Here is a 16,420-nt window from a genome sequence, read left to right on the forward strand (position 1 = left end):
GACCAGACCTGAGCCTTCACGACCGGGATCGGGACTGACTCGGAACCAACTAAACTGCACAGGCAATTTAGTTGATGAACAGGTAGACCGACCGCCCGTTCTACCGCTCTGACCCGTTCGGCCAAACAAACGAGTACCCCAGCAACTATGAATGACAACATCTCGAAGACCATGTACAAGCGAACGGAACTGATAGAGACAAGAGACCGAGAGCTCTATTACGCGTAAACCGAGACCAATTCCCTCCTCTCGTCCTAGTCCATCGTGACATCCTCAGCGACCTTGGCCCTCTGCTTCTTGGCCGGTCGTTCGGTAGCAGGATCCCTGAGCGACTTGAGACGTTTCCCCTTCATCGCGTTGAGATCCTGCTTGGCCACGTGGATACGTCCGACCAGGTCTCCCATCTCGTCCGTCTCGATGTTCTTCCTCTTCTTTCCCTGTCCACTGGTGATCGTCTTCTTGTCCATCTTGGGTCGCTTGATGGCCTCTTTCCACATTTCCGGATCGGGAAGCTGAGTCCTCCGGGTGGACAGGTCCATCCGGGGTCCCATCTCGGTCAAAGAGATCTTAGGCACCTTGGTACCGGAGGCAAGCATCTTGACCGTATACACACGGATGTGTACCGAAGGTAGCTTCTCCTTGCTCTCCGCACCGGCACTGGCACCCTCCATAGCCATAGCCGCCGAACTGGCTCCAGTCTGATCTCCATCCATAGGTCCCGCCGTCACGGTCATGACGGTCTCCAGCCCTTGAAGAGGAATTTCCGTAAGCTCGTGACCGTTGTAAAAGTCGAGAAGCATGGACTTGAGAAGTTGGAAGGTAGGGTGAGTGTTGAACAGAGAGGATTGGAAGGACATGAGGATTCGGTGACCTGGGGTAGATTTGGGAGACTGCAAGGTGAACACCGTCGGATCAGCGAGAACGGCTGGCTCAAGACCTCCGTTGACAAGCTCACCTTGATATCCTTCATGGCAACCATCTTGTCGATTCCGAGTTCAATCATATCCAGAACCCGCCCATCAAATGTCCGCACAAAGGTCAACCCGTTCGGTCGCTTCTTGCTATGCGATCCCACCACGAAAAGCGAGGCATCGTTCTTTCCGCTGAAGAACTCGAGCGAGTTGACACCGTGGGACGGATCGGCATCGAAAGGATGGATGGGGTTCTTCTTGTTAAAGTTGATGGAGTGGGGCAGCTTGAGAGCATGCTAAAGCGATAGAACAGATCAGCTTGAATGAGAATTCCGGCACCAGACTTGATATGGCTCGGGCTTACGAGGTCCTTCATGGCATCCCGAACGCTCTCGCTGACTTTTTCCCCACGCACAAAGATCGCCGTCTTCTCGTTCTCTACCAGCTGAGGTTCCCTAGCTGCGAGGGCTCGCTTTGCACGAGCGTTCTTGGGTTTGCTGCAAACGAAGTAGCCAAAGCGCTTTTGTGAGCTTCACGTGGTCGAACAGAGAGGACTTTCGGCCTACATAGTCCTGAGCATCGACATGGCCGCTCTCTCTTCTATACGTGATGGCTGTGAGTTGTATGGTTGAGGTGCGATTGTAAGGTCAGTCAGGATCCACCTCGATGATATCTTCGATACCGGTCGTCGTTCAGAAATATCCGCGAGGCAATATCTCTCTGCGGCTGGTCTGATCACGTGATCTAGCATCGCTCGTCCCCGGTCGATCTCGATCGCCATGACCTGCTTGTACCAAGTACCAAGTACTAGTAAGCTCGCACCCACTTTGCAATTTCCGACATCTTTCAGCTATACAGACGAAGCCAGCATAGGGAGCGTCTACCTGCTAGTTGTGAGTCTTTTTGACGTGGATGCCAGTCTCTAAGCCGATGGAAGAGAGCCTGACCACGCACGTTGACCTCGCAGAATCATGCAGGCGATATTTTCAACTCGAAGCGTATCAACGGCGATAATAACGTCACGCAAGGCCACTCGGCAGGTGTACAGCTCTGTGTATGGTCGCTCTAGGAACCACTCGACCAATCATTCAGCTACGCCCGCTTCCTATATCTATGGGGTGCCCACTCCGGCTCAGGGAGGACCATCGAAACCCCCGGTGATCCAGCAACGCCCGATCGAAGCAACAACTGCAACGCCCAACAACTTGGCTCCGGAGCAGAGGAAACTGTTGGAGGAGACGATCAGGGTAGATCATATTGGAGAGGCTGCGGCAAACTGGATCTATCAAGCTACCAAGTTTGTCTCCGAGGTCAAGGGTGACAAGAAGACGGCTCAACAAGTCGAAGTCAGTCCATGTCTCGGATCGGGTCATACCTCTGAGGTATCTGACCCGCCTCCTTCCGATCGTTTTTAGGAAATGTGGGCAACGGAACGGCATCATCTCGCAACCCTTCTGCGTCTCCAGAAACAACATCGCGTCCGACCGACAATTCTCTACCCAATCTGGAAGGCTATGGCTATGGGACTTGGAGCGGGAACGGCTTTGATGGGCAAGCGAGCGATTATGGCGTGTACAGAGGCTGTTGAGACTGTCATTGGGGAGCATTATGATGAGTAAGCCATGATAAGCCATGAGATGCTCTTTGTCGTGATCTATTGATAGAAAGGCTCGCTCTATCATACCTTCATCAAAGCCAAATCAAAGCGCTCTCGGCAGTGCTTCCGCCCTCGACATCGAACTCTTCTCCACCTCAAGCTCATACATCCTCCACAACGGCCATCGTTGAGCCCGACCATACCTCTTCTGGCGTACCATCCTCATTCACCACCACCTCCTTGCCGACGTCGGAGGTACATCCCTCGCTCCCGTTGCTGCATGAAGTCTTGCAAGAGTTTAGGGACGACGAGCTAGAACACCTGGATGTCGCAGTGGAAAATGAGGCGCAGTTGACACCGGGCCATGCACTGTTGAGCGCTGTCGTCGGGGCAGGTTGTAGAGCGGCGATCAGGGTGGCCGCCAAGATCTGAGCCGCTTGACACTCGGGTTGGGGGTCAAGCCTTTGATCTACACTGTATCAACATATTTGCCTGAAGATTTGAAAACTGTATGCCCGCTTAAATCGCACCCATCACATGGCTTCTTGATCTAGCGGTCGAGTATGCGTCTCGAAAGGCGGATGTATCGCTTGATAGCTTGAATGTCTGTATCACATCGCTCACCCTACCACTGTGAAGTTCTTCAACAGGAATCGCTCGGAATAGCGGCTGTTTGATTCGATAGATGGGCGAGATATTGCATCGGAAATCGAGGCATCGTAAAGTCTTCTCGAACGATTTTGTTTGATACAATCCTATCTCAGATCTAATCCTTCTTCGGCTCGGGGGCGTCCTCGGGGAGGTACTCTGATACGAGACCCTCCTTCATCAACAGCTTCTCGAGCTCTCCCGACTGGTGCACTGCGAAGCATACTTTGTATATGAGCTGATACTTCCTGCATCCTCACATCCACAAAGCCCGGAAACGTACTGCTCAGGATGATATCGCAACCACCGACAAACTCTCCCTTGACGTAGACTTGCGGGATAGTAGGCCACTCGCTGTACTCCTTGATTCCCTCTCGCAGCTCCTGATCCGCAAGGCAGTTGAAGCTCTTGAGCTTGTCAGGAGAGACCCCCTGGAGACCCGGAACAATGACGGATTAGTAAGCCAACGGGGGTATGAGTGGCGATGCGTATCTGATGACGAGCTTACCTGCACGTCGAGGATCTGGCAGACCGCTCGAGAGAAACCGCATTGAGGAGCATCGGGAGTACCCTTCATGAAAACGACTAGAGGGTTTTGCGTGACAGCCTAACAAATATCGATCCGGAAGCGATACCATGAGGCAATCAGCGCTCCGAGTTTGTTCCACAACAGGTCCATCCGGATGGCAAGCAGCGCGTTGCAAAGGCACTCACATCATCGATCAACTTTCTAGCCTGATCCGACAAGGCCCTGCGCTGAGCCAGCACGTTGACCGAAGCCTGAACTTGACGAGCGGGTAATGAACGCTATTCGATTGGCAGATGCAGGCTCATTAGGTCGAGTTGTAGCCGTCACGATGCGGGACACTGACAAGAGTGCGGAGTCCTGAACGAGCGAACATGTTGAAGATTTTGTATGTCTTGCTGATGAATGAAGATTATACGATAGGATGTTGTTGCAGTCTCTCGCCGTCGAATAGTAATATGCCGACTGCATATTCGATCGATCGAGGTCTTTCAACCATTTCGGTCGCAAACGTTGTGCTCAGTCATTCAGTTACGTAATCATCCTCCTGACATCTTTCCCGCGTATCCAGCAGCGAAGGTAGGGGAGACCCTCACACGTCGCTGCGCCGATACTAGCTGCTGAGCTGCTGAATGATATCGGTCATCCCGAACCTATATGCCTTCATCGTCTGAAGCACCCATCGAAAGGCCTGCAAGTACAATCTCGTCTAGGTCAGAGAATCGCATTAGGAGATACTCGATCGCGAAACCCTATCCCGAGCGACTCGGCAGCCGGAACCTCGACCGACTTCAGAGGACGCGAACGGTACAGACGTGAACAACAGCAGAAAGCAACAAATCAGATAACAACAGGACTACAGAACTGCCAAGATGCAGATGCTCACCAAGGTGAGTCTCCGTTATGATTCGAGACGAGCTGTCATGAAAGTTGTTGACACGCAATGGTCGTTTGCAGTTCGAGTCCAAGAGCCCCCGGGTGAAGGGAATCGCATTCCGTAAGTACCGATGCCTTTGACAGCGATCACACGGTGTCACTGCAGATTATGCTTACGGAATGATCTATGTTGGCTCTCTCCTAGATCCCAAGCAGCCTCTCCTCGCCGCAACTCTCCACAATGGAACTATTCAGTTATGGAACTACCAGATGGGAACCTTGGTCGACCGTTACGATGAGCACGATGGTGAGCTGAATATCGTCCTGGCATGAGCGAGCTTGTTCTGACTCGTCGTGTCTTGTCGTTGGACAGGTCCTGTTCGTGGAATCTCGTTCCATCCGACCCAACCCATCTTCGTTTCCGGGGGAGACGATTACAAGATCAAGGTCTGGAACTACAAGCAGCGAAAGTGCCTGTTCACTTTGACTGGCCGTAAGTCTTCCCCTCCCGGCTCGGAACGGTCTGTTGAGACGCAAAGGAAAACCTAACGCTCGGTTCACGCTGCAGATCTCGACTACGTCAGGACGACCTACTTCCACCGGGAGTACCCCTGGATTTTGTCTGCCTCCGACGATCAGACCATCAGGATCTGGAACTGGCAATCAAGAACGTGTATTGCCATCCTGACGTGAGTATGATATTGTCTGCTATCATGGTATGTACAAGCATTGACATTCCGTCTCGTTGCAACATTAGCGGCCACAACCATTATATCATGTAAGCCCTGAGAAGCTGGCCGGACTCGCCGATGCTCAGCTCTGATCTGAAAAATTCTTGACAGGTCTGCCCAATTCCACCCCACCGAAGACTTGATCGTTTCGGCTTCGATGGATTTGACCGTTCGAGTTTGGGATATTACCGGGCTTAAAAAGAAGCACCAGGCTCATCAAGCACCTATGAGCATGGAGGAGCAACTGTCGCGAGCCAACCAGGGTCAGGCCGATTTATTTGGAAACACCGATGCCGTCGTGAGCAGTCGTCCTGCGTTTCCCATACAGATACTCAGGCTGATTAGCGGCGAGCGACTATCAGGTCAAATACGTCTTGGAAGGAGTAGGTCTCTCTGTTCGTCCGTCTTAGAAAATGCCGACTTATTCTCTTTCTCGGCATGCAGCACGACCGAGGTATCAACTGGGCCTCTTTCCATCCTACCTTGCCGCTGATCGTCTCGTGTGGTGACGATCGTCAAATCAAGCTCTGGAGGATGTCCGACACCAAGGCTTGGGAGGTTGACACCTGCAGGGGACACTTCAACAACGTCTCGTCCTGCATTTTCCACCCTCGCCACGAGCTCATTCTGTCTGATGGGGAGGACAAGACGATCCGTGTGTGGGATATGACCAAGAGAACTGCCGTTCAGACCTTCCGCAGGGAACACGACCGCTTCTGGGTCTTGACCGCTCATCCGACACTCAACCTCTTCGCCGCCGGACATGACAACGGTCTCATCGTCTTCAAGTTGGAAAGAGAGCGACCTGCCTTCGCTTTGTCTGGAAACAATCTGTTTTACGTTCGAGACAAGACCATTCGGATGCGTGACTTGATTGCCGGGACCGATACCAGCGTCATGAGCGTCAGAAAGTTTGGTTCTCAATACGTCCAGCCTCGAGCACTGAGCTACAACCCTGCCGAAAGAGCTGTTATTGTTACGAGTGTGAGTTTAGCCATCTGCAGAATGTTCAGAATATTCAGTCAAGAGCATGGGATGCTTATCCGCTTTCGGGTTGCCTTCCTCGTACAATGATAGACCTCGGACAACGGGATCTACGAACTCGTCGCTTTACCCCGTGAAGCTTCCAGCGAAGTCCGAGATTCGGCTGTCGATGGAAAACGCGGCCAGGGATCTTCTGCCATTTTTGTCGCGAGGAACCGTCTGGCCGTGCTCGACAAGACAGCTCAGGTAAGTCTCGCTGAGGGCAAGTGTTAATTGTCCGGATTTGAGTGCTCAACAAGTTTGCAATCGATTTCTGGTAGTCGGTCGAAATTCGAGACCTTAACAATTCCTTGACCAAGACGATCAAGCTTCCTACCCAGACTAGCGAGATCTTCTATGGTGGTACCGCCTCCCTCCTGCTGTCGACTCCGACTTCCGTCGTCCTGTTCGATATCCAGCAGCAAAAGGCATTGGCCGAATTGGCCACGCCGCCGGTCAAATATGTTGTTTGGAGCGTTGATGGAAACAGCGTAGCTCTTTTGAGCAAGCATAGTAAGTCTCGTCTTTCACCAGCATCCTCCTGACGATCACCTCACGGCGATTTACTAAATGCTCTACATCTGACTGGCAGCCATTACCATCGCGAACAAGTCCCTCACCCAGAGTTCCCTGATCCACGAGACGATCCGAATCAAATCGGCAGCATGGGATGACAGTGGTGTGCTGATCTACACCACCCTCAATCACATCAAATACGCTCTTTTCCAAGGGTTCGTCGAACGGGTCAACGTGCGGGGTTCAGGACCACGAAACTGATATCCTGCAATGCACACAGTGATAACGGTATTATCAAGACTTTGGAGCAACCAGTGTACCTTACCCGCGTCAAGGGATCCACGGTATACTGTCTTGACCGCACTGCTCGCCCTCGCACCATTCAGATCGACCCCACCGAGTATCGGTTCAAGCTGGCCTTGGTTAAGAAGAATTACGACGAGGTCTTGCAAATCATTCGCAACTCGAACTTGGTCGGACAGAGCATCATCGCCTACCTGCAAAAGAAAGGGTATCCCGAGATCGCTCTTCACTTCGTCCAAGACCCTACTACCCGCTTCGACCTAGCCATCGAATGCGGAAACCTCACTGTCGCTCTCGAGATGGCCAAGGAACTCGACAAGGCGGACGTTTGGAAGCGTCTCGGCGAGCAGGCTCTAAAGCAGGGTAATCACCCGGTATGTCCAGTCTGGATTGCAGCGAGATGGCACGCGCGCAAACTGAATCAGATGGCTGCCACAGATTGTCGAATTGGCCTATCAAAAGACCAAGAATTTCGACAAGCTCTCCTTCCTCTACCTCGTTACCGGTAACGAGAAGAAGTTGGGCATGATGCACGGGATTTCCATCAAGCGAGGCGACCAGATGTCGCGGTTCCAAAACTCTCTCTATCTCGGTGATGTCGAGAGCCGCATCGCAGTCTTGAAAGAAACTGGAATGCGTAAGTTCCCCTTTCCTTTGCCAGAGCATGATCTGTAACTAACATTCAAGCTGCTTAGACGCCCTCGCTTACCATACCGCAAAGACGAATGGTCTCGACGATTTGGCCGAAGAGATTCTCGTCGAAGCCGGTATGACGGACGAGGACGTTCCCGTCGTTCCCACTGCAGGCCCTAGTACCCTCCGACCGCCGCCTGTCATCACGGGACAGGTCGAGAAGACCTGGCCTACGAAATCGCTCGGGGAGAGCTACTTCGATAAAGCTCTTGCAGCCGGGGCGGTTGACGGTGAAGCCTCTTATGCCAACGGATATACCGAAGATCCCGATGCGGAGCAAACATGGCTTTCGGCCGACGAGGCGATGTCTGGTGATGAAGCCGATGAAGCCGGGGAAGATGATGGGTGGGGCCTAGATGAGGACGTCCTGGTCCCCGAAGAAGAGCCTCAGGGCAACGTGCCTGTCGACGAACAAGTCGATCTCACAACGGACGTATCGCCTGGTGTCGGAGAAGACGAGCACTGGACACGCAATTCCCCTCTCGCCATCGATCATGCGGCTGCGGGATCCTTCGAATCGGCCATGCAGGTGAGTTCGCGCGGGGGATCTATGAATCGCGGCTCAGAAAGTTGCGACTGACATCGATGCCTGCGCTGCTTTTCTACTACTCATCTAGCTCCTAAACCGTCAAGTGGGAGCCGTCAATTTCGAGCCTTTGAAACCGTACTTCCTCGCGGCGTACCAGTCCTCGCATATCCACGTCGCGGCCAACCCATCGCTGTCACCACTGCAGTTTAACGTACGACGAAACCCTGACACCGTAGAGCAGAGCGAAGCCTTGCCCTTCACCTCGCATACGCTAGAAGCAATCAAAGAAGGCGAATTTGCGGAAGGTCTCAAGCTTTTCACTCGAGGCAAATTCGTCGAGTCGCTGGAGGCGTTCCGTGGGGTATTCCGTAAACTAGTGTTCTTGGTCGTGAAGACCGATACCGAGGTCGCCGAGGTAAGCTCTCTGGTACAATTCGCGCCGCCGGACATGCGGACCTGACGTTTGTCCGCTTGCCAAACAGGTTTCGAACCTGCTCGACCTGGCCCGAGAGTATGTCATCGGTCTCATGTTGGAAACCGAACGTCAACGTCTTGTTGCAGAAGAGCCCGACGCTCTGAGCAGGAACCTCGACCTGGCCGCCTTCTTTACGCATTGCAAGCTTCAGCCCGCACACGTTCAGCTCGCTCTGCGATCCGCTATGCGTGTGTTCGCCAAGGCGGGAAACAACTCTACTGCGGCCGTGTTCGCACGCCGGCTAGTAGACATGAAGCCTGCCGATTCGAAGGTCGTTTCGCAAGTGAGTGGTCTACTTGTTTTTATGCCGAAGTGATTGAACACTAAGCGGAACGTCCATTTGACAGGCTCGATCCGTCATCACCGCCGGCGATCGCAACCCACGAAACGCCGTGGAGATCTCCTACGATCACTTTAGCGAGTTCGATATCTGCGCCGCCAGCCTGAAGCCGATAATGAAGGGCTCGAACTCTGTCAAGTCCCCTTATTCGGGAGCCAAGTACATGCAGGAGTTCAGCGGCAGCCTCTGCCGGGTCGATGGTATCAGTCAAGTTGGAATGTCTGCGACGGGGTTGCGTTGTAAAGTCTAGCGAGGTCGACTGCGTTGAGACAGCCGTCGTAGACGCGTAGACACAAATCTGTAGCTTTGTAGCCGTTCATGTCGATCATGTCGTCAGATGCATCGTCACGCTTGGTACGATTGTGCCGTAAAGCTGCCAAAAGTCGCACGTACGCAAGGATACAAGTAGACGATAGACGATCACGACGATCACGACGATCACGACTAAAAAATTGCACTCCTATCTCCTACATTACGTATGTCCTTCCTCTCTTCTCGCCCTGCTCCTTCTCAATTCGATATGCCGCAATACGACCGTCTCTTATTGGAGGCTTTCTCGAGCCTCGCTCAAGGGCCGCTGAACAGAGCTGAGCAAACTTCCAGCAGGCACAAGCGAACCTTTGGGTCGTCCGCCTGTTTCAAAGCATCGTGGACCAGCAACAACAAGTCCCTCAGCAACAGCATGAGCTACAACAACCGATCCAGCAGCTCCAACTGTTCCAAAGATTCAATGGCAACAACTGGGGACACCGCGGCACGTCGCAACGACAAGTCCCTCAACAGCAACAGCATGAGCTGCAACAACCGATCCAACAGCTCCAACTGTTCCAAGGATTCGATGGCGGCCTGGAGACACAGCGGCACGTCGCAACAACAAGTCCCTCAGCAGCAACAGCATTGTGGACCAGCAACAACAAGTCCCTCAGCAACAGCATGAGCTGCAACAATTGATCCAACAGCTCCAACTGTTCCAAGGATTCGATGGCAGCGACTGGGGACACAGCGGCACGTCGCACGGACAAGTCCCTCAGCAGCAACAGCATGAGCTGCAACAACCGATCCAACAGCTCCAACTGTTCCAAGGATTTGACGGTGGTGACTGGGGAAACAGCGGCACCGGTGGGCAGTTTGGGAAGAACAATAGCCAGGCTATAAGCGTAAGTTCAAGGCGTCGATCACGAGCTCAAGGTGGACGTCCATCACGAGCTCATACTGTTATGCTTCACATCTGATCTGACAGGAACATCAACCGCACCTCATTGAATTTGACATCAACGGATTCGATATCGAAACATTCATCACCAATCTTAGTGCTGTCAAGGCCGATGCCCTCGTTAAACACCCCGTTCCCGATGCCAAGCACCCTGTTCCCAATGCTGTCGTTCAGCTCGTTTCCGATTTCGCCCCTGCCCAACACGACGAGAGTCACGGGACTAGCACTTCGGACAGTGCTAGGAAGCCTGGAGAAACCGGTCCTATGAGACGGGCAAGCAGGTTATCACCGGAACCGAGTGAGCACATTTCGTATCTCGCATCTCATCTCCCGCTTCTCGTTCTTCGTATCTCATTTCCCTTTTTCGTTCTGCGTCTTGACATCTTTCGGATCTGACCTCAGGAGCGACTGAGTGGATTCCTTGCCTCCCGGTCATTTTGTTTACATTTCGGGTGGAGCGGTGGGCGCGCGTGATCGATCAATCTTTTGTTTCAGACGACAAATGACGGACGACCTGGGGCTGTGCCTTCTGATCGGTTCGAGAAAGGGAGACTCCTTTGGTTGTACTTCGGGGGGTATCTGACAAGTGAGATGCCGAGATCTCATAGTGAGCGCAACGGGCGAACACGGCGAGACCGTGTTTGCGCCTTGCCACTAATCTGCCGAGCGATCCGGCTTACCGTCGCGCATGAAACTGACGCTCGTGAACGTAAACGTCATCAGCTCCTCAGCCCGCTTCGCTCGTGATCAGCTGTTCCAAACATGACGCGTTTTTCGGGACTCGAAAGGTGGATCATTCAGATCGACGACACTGCCTTTTGTCTGACCACCGAGAATCCGCGGATGCTCCCAATGTCCATGCAATGTCCCTGCGCTGACCAAGAAAAAGCGCAAAGAGGGTCGAGTGATAGCGCGACGAACCGCCAGACCCACCCCAACCTCGCAAAAGTGCCTTCGACGAATTCGACGACAAGCATCGACCCAGCTGTTCCATCTCGTGTTGAGAGCTGGAATATCACTTCTGGCTGCAGCTCACAAAGACTTCATCACGGCTGTCGTGCTATAAGACTGCTCATAGCCACAGTTCGAATGCTGATGTGCCGCCTCTTATCGTCCAAATCTTGTTGACACAGCAGTCGTCAAGGTAAGACTCTCGATCACATCTCGACGATCTTAGCACTGAGGCTGATAAATTCACCGATATCTTCATTTCTATGTACAAAGGGGGAGCCTCGATATTCACGCCATGTACCTGCGGGCAAAAGGAACAGTCAACAAGCTGACCAGTCAGTCCGAATCATCTATGTCACCGTTCCACATTCGATCGCCCATGCTAATCGCCACGTCCTGGATGGGTATCCTCTCGACCGTGCTTATCTACATATCCTTACTCGGTATTCTTAGTAAGTCACATGGATTCGACGCAACCTAAAACACCAATCCCCGCTGACCAGCCTTTGAATCGTAGCTTTGTGCCGGCTCTTCTACCTAAATAGTCTCAGGACGTCTCGCCCAATCCGGGAAAGGTCGCGATACCTTTGCGGCCGTCCCTTCTGGCTGTCCCGGCCTCGGGCTTCCCGTACACAACCGCTCTACGAGGCCGATCTGTACCGGATCTCAATAACCTGGTCTAGGTCGAAACCGGCTCGGTGGTCGTTGGGGTTGTCATCTCGGTTATGAGCATGCGCCCCGATGATCGCCTCGAGGGGGGACGTCTAGGCCGGGTCCCCGCCAATCCAGAGGACGATCAATCCCCCCGTCATTGTGTCATGTGGACACGCTGAGATCGGGCTGATCGGCGTCCAGTTCGCCCTTGGCCGGGACTCGGATGATCTTGACTCTGGACCACAACGTCGACAAGCTCAATCTTCGTACAAGTGGACAACTCCCATGCCGAATGATGGTGAACCCCTTCACCGGAGTCCCTGATGCATGGGTTTTCTGGCCTGGTTTCAAGATCTCGAGCCCACGTCACCGGAGAGGACGCTTGTGAACCTGGCGACCGATCAGTGATGGGCGACCTCTGGGGGCAGCCTGATCAGTATCGTATTGATCCGCCAGAGCGTGTCGTCGTCCTGGTTGGTCGGTGGTTTCCTCTCCGTCCGCCATCCGACAATACCTTCAGCGAGACCTCTCGATTACGATAAGTCAAATTTAGACTCACTCCACTTGATCGCGACGAGCTCATAATCACCTTCCTGTTCTGACAGATTCAGATGCATTTCGTATCGAAGTAAACCTGACATTCCAATTTCGGCGTACTCTTCTACCCGTGAGTTCCTACCAGTATGAGACATCTCAAGAGTCAGAATGTGTTCTGATACCCGTTCTGCCATCGTCATCGCAATCATTCAGTATCTTTCCTTCACGTCACGTCGCCTATTCTTTCCATTCCTGCCACCTTCAACGACAATCACCTCTCCACCCGCCCTTTTACCTCTACTCATGTCCCCTTGTGGACATTATTACAGTCTCGTCGTCCATACTGGGCGCTCGTGCATTCCGAGAACAAGGTGATTATTTGCCCGTTTTTCTTTCTTTCTTTTCGATTGCTCGGTCCGAATCCCTCCTCCATAAGCTCTTCTCCGCATGATCTCTTTTCCTTCTACTCTTTTCCTAAAACATAAGCCACACCTGCAACCTCCGTCATGCTAGATGGCCGGCAAATCGATGACGGAGATAGGCGGATTATAGACGTAGAGTGCTCGCTACGGAGGACCCTTGACAGCCGGCACGACCCCTGGACGTTACCACTGAACACGGCTTCAACATCGTAAGAGGATTCAAGTCAAGGATAAAATCAATTGTATCGGGTTAGGTTAGTCGTCAGGCAACGTTTCCCTCACAATGATGGACATTTCTTGAACGATCGCCATCTAGATACTTTCAGGATCATCTCGATTGAGTCACTGCAAGCGGGGCGAGCAGGGCGGTTGTGGCCCCCATCGATCGTCGCTTCACCTCTGTAATTCCTGCATGTCAATTCATGGTTTGCTTATCAGTCGTGTTGTGGTATTCAACTTCAATCTCCGATCAGTTGCAAGACATTCATTCATGGGATGATAACCCGCCTCCGGCTAAGCTTTCGGGTTCAGATCAGCTACTTTCGTTGCCCGACCGCATACGTTCATGCGCGCCGACGGGTTCAGACCATAGCGGGCGGCACACCGTGATCATTACACTACTACTACTAGTACTACTACTGATGAGCTGATGATACTTTCCTGTACTCCTGTCATCTTATCCATCATATCGTGTACATCGTTTGACTACCAGCTATCAGTCATCACACATATTTAGGTACGCAGGTAGCATAAGCAACAGATCAACACACGCGGGGTTTTCCATCAGTCCAAATCAGACACACTTCGTATACGTGTATACCCTCTCTTCTCGACAATCATGTCGCATCATAATCCTCACGACGACTGGCTACACCGATTTAACATGATCTGCCGAGCGAACATCGCGAACAGCCGAGCGAATCTCGACAACAGTCGAGCGAACATGCAAGCTGTCCGCCTTCTCGATACCATCTTCCAGCAACGAAGGCTACACAATCAGCAACAGCACATGGTACAAGATTCCACTGATGCGACGGATAGCTGGGGAGAGTCTCGAGGCAACGCGACCCGCTGGAGCTTCTCAGAGCTTCTCAACCAGGAGATTATCAGGATGGAACTGCCGATGGCCTAGCGAGGCGGGTTGAAACCACGGTGGACGATGTGGTCGACTTTCCGCAAGAGGAAAGACCTGAGACGACCTTTCTAGCCAGGCTTGATGCTTACGAAGAGTCGTAAGTGTTGTCCAGGAGCATGGGTACATATCTTTGCGGTCCTTTATCGTTCTCTTTGCTTCATAGTGTCAAAGAGCTTCGTCGCGAGAACCCCAACGACGCCGAAGCGACCAAAGCAGAGTTCAAAGAGGTATCGGACCGATTTCTCCTCACTATCAAGGCCGACCATGAAACGGTCAGGTTCAATACTACAGTTCGCGAACGTGCCGCCTTTCGTCGAATCGACGACTTCTACGAAGAACTATTCGGTAGAGAGGAGACCTCGATCGATCAGTCGCACTACGGCAACTCCAGCGTGTCTCTGGAGAAGTCTTACAACCTCCAACACAGACTCGAACCGATTCAGGTCGACCAGAATGTTTCAGCCGGGATGAATCGTATCTACCACCTCACATCCAACTTGGCGTCAGTTGCTATGAGCGGTCAGTCCGTCCAGAGTGAAGGGACTCCTTGCTACATCTCAACTCCGAACATCAATACGTACATGCGGACTAGGCCGGATCAAGATCTCTTGACTGTACCTGTGAGTCCGCTCAAAGGCGTGAGGATGTTCCGGCTTCGCTTCTTTTAACTTTCTGAGCATATCGTCTTCAGGTAGCGACTGAGATGATTCGGCAACTGCACCAGGCGGCTCAGAAAACAATGCTTCGTGGGGCGGACCACCGCATGCTCCAGCAGACTTAGCTTTTGCTCCACAATCGATTCATTCACCAGACTGCCTCTCATCGCATTCAACCGTCTTCGCATCAAGGTTCTCGCAGCATCGTAAGTACATGAAGCGGGCTTTGCCGGTGGGTTCCCTCATACGAATGATTTCATATAGGCGTCTCCTCAGATCACACAAAGCGGACCTACACCTTCTGAACCCTCCTATGCCGGTCAAGATAGAGATGTTGATTTCAACCAGGTAAGACGGATATCGAAGTTCGGTCCGTCGAAAATGCCTCTTACCTTCAACATACCTTTCTCTGTCCACTTCGCTGGTATTGCCTCTAGGCTATGAGTGTCAGATCGAGAGTGACCGCTGCCAAAGCATCCCGTGCTATTCATCAGGCCAAACAGAGCCGTTGATCGGATGTGAGTACTGCCTTGTAAAACGTAAAAGCATGTCAAAGTACTTCAAAGCTGATAGGCTGCATTTCTTTCATTTACAGTACCGTAGATCTACCATCTTGACTTGAGCGTTTTGCTCTTTCTCTCTGCTTCACGTCATCTTATTCTGTCCGGCTTGAATCTCCCTGTTGCCAACCATCGGGTTCATCGAAACTAAGTGAATGGTGTCAAATGTAGTACTCAGCAACCCAATACAAGTCACGTGTTGCTTTTCCAATCCGAGAGTCATCAGCTATGCAGCTACAAATCAAAGACGATGTAGGGCGATTGTAGGCTCTGCTGACCCTCAAAACACCGATGATCCGACGGCCAATGCTAGAGGAACCGAGATGCGAGATGTCATTTGCTATACGAGAATTGACTGATTGGACAAAGCCTCGATCGACAAATCGGCGATCGCTTAGAGTCGCGTCATTTGCCAAGTCCGGGGTGCTGACGTTCTCCGAGCGTTCACTAGATCACTAGATCACTAGTAGCTAGTATCACATCGCAGGGTGACGACCCACCACTGTTGCTGTCACTGTCCCGCGCTGTGCTCGGCGTTCACGTCGTCCGGATCGTCGACGCCACATACAATGAAACCTGATTGACCCCGCTGATCTCCCCCGCCCTCCCTCGGTAGAAGCCGCGCGGGATGATTAAGGTTTCATCAATCACACTTTAGCGCCAACGACGAACCGAGCGGTTCCGGTGGATCTTGAGGAATTTGGAAGCGATGCACAAAGGGCAAACCCCAAGTACCGGACAACTCAGGAGCCGATATGACATCAAATGATGCATGACGTAAGCCATGTTCTTCCTTCTCCAGGGAAACCTTTCACGTGCTCGTACACTCCTAATTCTTGCCATCGAGCTAGCGCGAGATACCTCTATCCGCAATCACTCGTCTGCCAGTTCTGAGTGTCTTTGTGCTTGCCTGCTGGCACAACATCGCAGAGGAATCTATGACGGAGGACCTGCCAAACATAGGTGGAGTCAGCAGCAAGATGTTTAGCTTGATCGTTCAGAATACTACTGGAGTTTGACCAGCTGATGTTACAAGGGCAGCTGTATGTCTCGATATATCACCGGCGTCCAGGTCTATCGCCATGCGGTGAAGCGAATCCACGTCCGCGCCCAGACCCAACGAA

General features: G+C 52.4%; 5 protein-coding genes across 5 annotated transcripts; 3 read left to right on the forward strand and 2 right to left on the reverse strand.

Moving 5' to 3' along the window:
- Positions 1–136: 136 nt before the first annotated feature.
- On the reverse strand, positions 137–1,549 carry HD553DRAFT_316546 (Brix domain-containing protein). The gene is made up of 4 exons (XM_046180636.1): positions 1,478–1,549; positions 1,276–1,408; positions 956–1,207; positions 137–890 (listed from the first exon to the last, which is right to left on the reverse strand). The coding sequence occupies exons 1-4, from the start codon at positions 1,495–1,497 to the stop codon at positions 255–257; spliced, it is 1,041 nt and encodes a 346-aa protein (XP_046034333.1). The 5' UTR covers positions 1,498–1,549; the 3' UTR covers positions 137–254.
- Positions 1,550–1,744: 195 nt separating this feature from the next.
- Positions 1,745–3,161, forward strand: HD553DRAFT_108095 (ubiquinone metabolism-related protein). The gene is made up of 4 exons (XM_046176412.1): positions 1,745–1,804; positions 1,879–2,257; positions 2,327–2,526; positions 2,607–3,161. The coding sequence occupies exons 2-4, from the start codon at positions 1,883–1,885 to the stop codon at positions 2,938–2,940; spliced, it is 909 nt and encodes a 302-aa protein (XP_046034334.1). The 5' UTR covers positions 1,745–1,804; positions 1,879–1,882; the 3' UTR covers positions 2,941–3,161.
- Positions 3,162–3,274: 113 nt separating this feature from the next.
- On the reverse strand, positions 3,275–4,058 carry HD553DRAFT_325835 (thioredoxin-like protein; the record flags this gene model as incomplete). Its single annotated transcript, XM_046181656.1, has 5 exons — positions 3,275–3,369; positions 3,440–3,587; positions 3,665–3,763; positions 3,871–3,963; positions 4,029–4,058. 5 exons carry the CDS (start codon positions 4,056–4,058, stop codon positions 3,275–3,277), a joined length of 465 nt encoding a protein of 154 aa, XP_046034335.1.
- Positions 4,059–4,360: 302 nt separating this feature from the next.
- On the forward strand, positions 4,361–9,626 carry HD553DRAFT_108141 (coatomer WD associated region-domain-containing protein). Its single transcript, XM_046176413.1, has 18 exons — positions 4,361–4,572; positions 4,640–4,679; positions 4,764–4,865; positions 4,932–5,051; positions 5,127–5,247; positions 5,316–5,336; positions 5,401–5,587; positions 5,652–5,672; positions 5,734–6,273; positions 6,367–6,519; positions 6,594–6,825; positions 6,905–7,043; positions 7,109–7,505; positions 7,570–7,768; positions 7,827–8,353; positions 8,442–8,768; positions 8,836–9,111; positions 9,176–9,626. Exons 1-18 carry the CDS (start codon positions 4,555–4,557, stop codon positions 9,416–9,418), a joined length of 3,663 nt encoding a protein of 1,220 aa, XP_046034336.1. The 5' UTR covers positions 4,361–4,554; the 3' UTR covers positions 9,419–9,626.
- A 4,157-nt stretch (positions 9,627–13,783) lies between these two features.
- Positions 13,784–15,358, forward strand: HD553DRAFT_325837 (uncharacterized protein; the record flags this gene model as incomplete). The annotated part of the gene is made up of 6 exons (XM_046181657.1): positions 13,784–13,957; positions 13,987–14,177; positions 14,244–14,700; positions 14,892–14,942; positions 15,001–15,084; positions 15,332–15,358. The coding sequence occupies 6 exons, from the start codon at positions 13,784–13,786 to the stop codon at positions 15,356–15,358; spliced, it is 984 nt and encodes a 327-aa protein (XP_046034337.1).
- Between the last annotated feature and the right edge of the window lie 1,062 nt (positions 15,359–16,420).

This window comes from Filobasidium floriforme (assembly GCF_021052385.1).
Source record: "Filobasidium floriforme strain CBS 6241 chromosome Unknown HD553scaffold_20, whole genome shotgun sequence".
NCBI lineage: Eukaryota > Fungi > Basidiomycota > Tremellomycetes > Filobasidiales > Filobasidiaceae > Filobasidium > Filobasidium floriforme.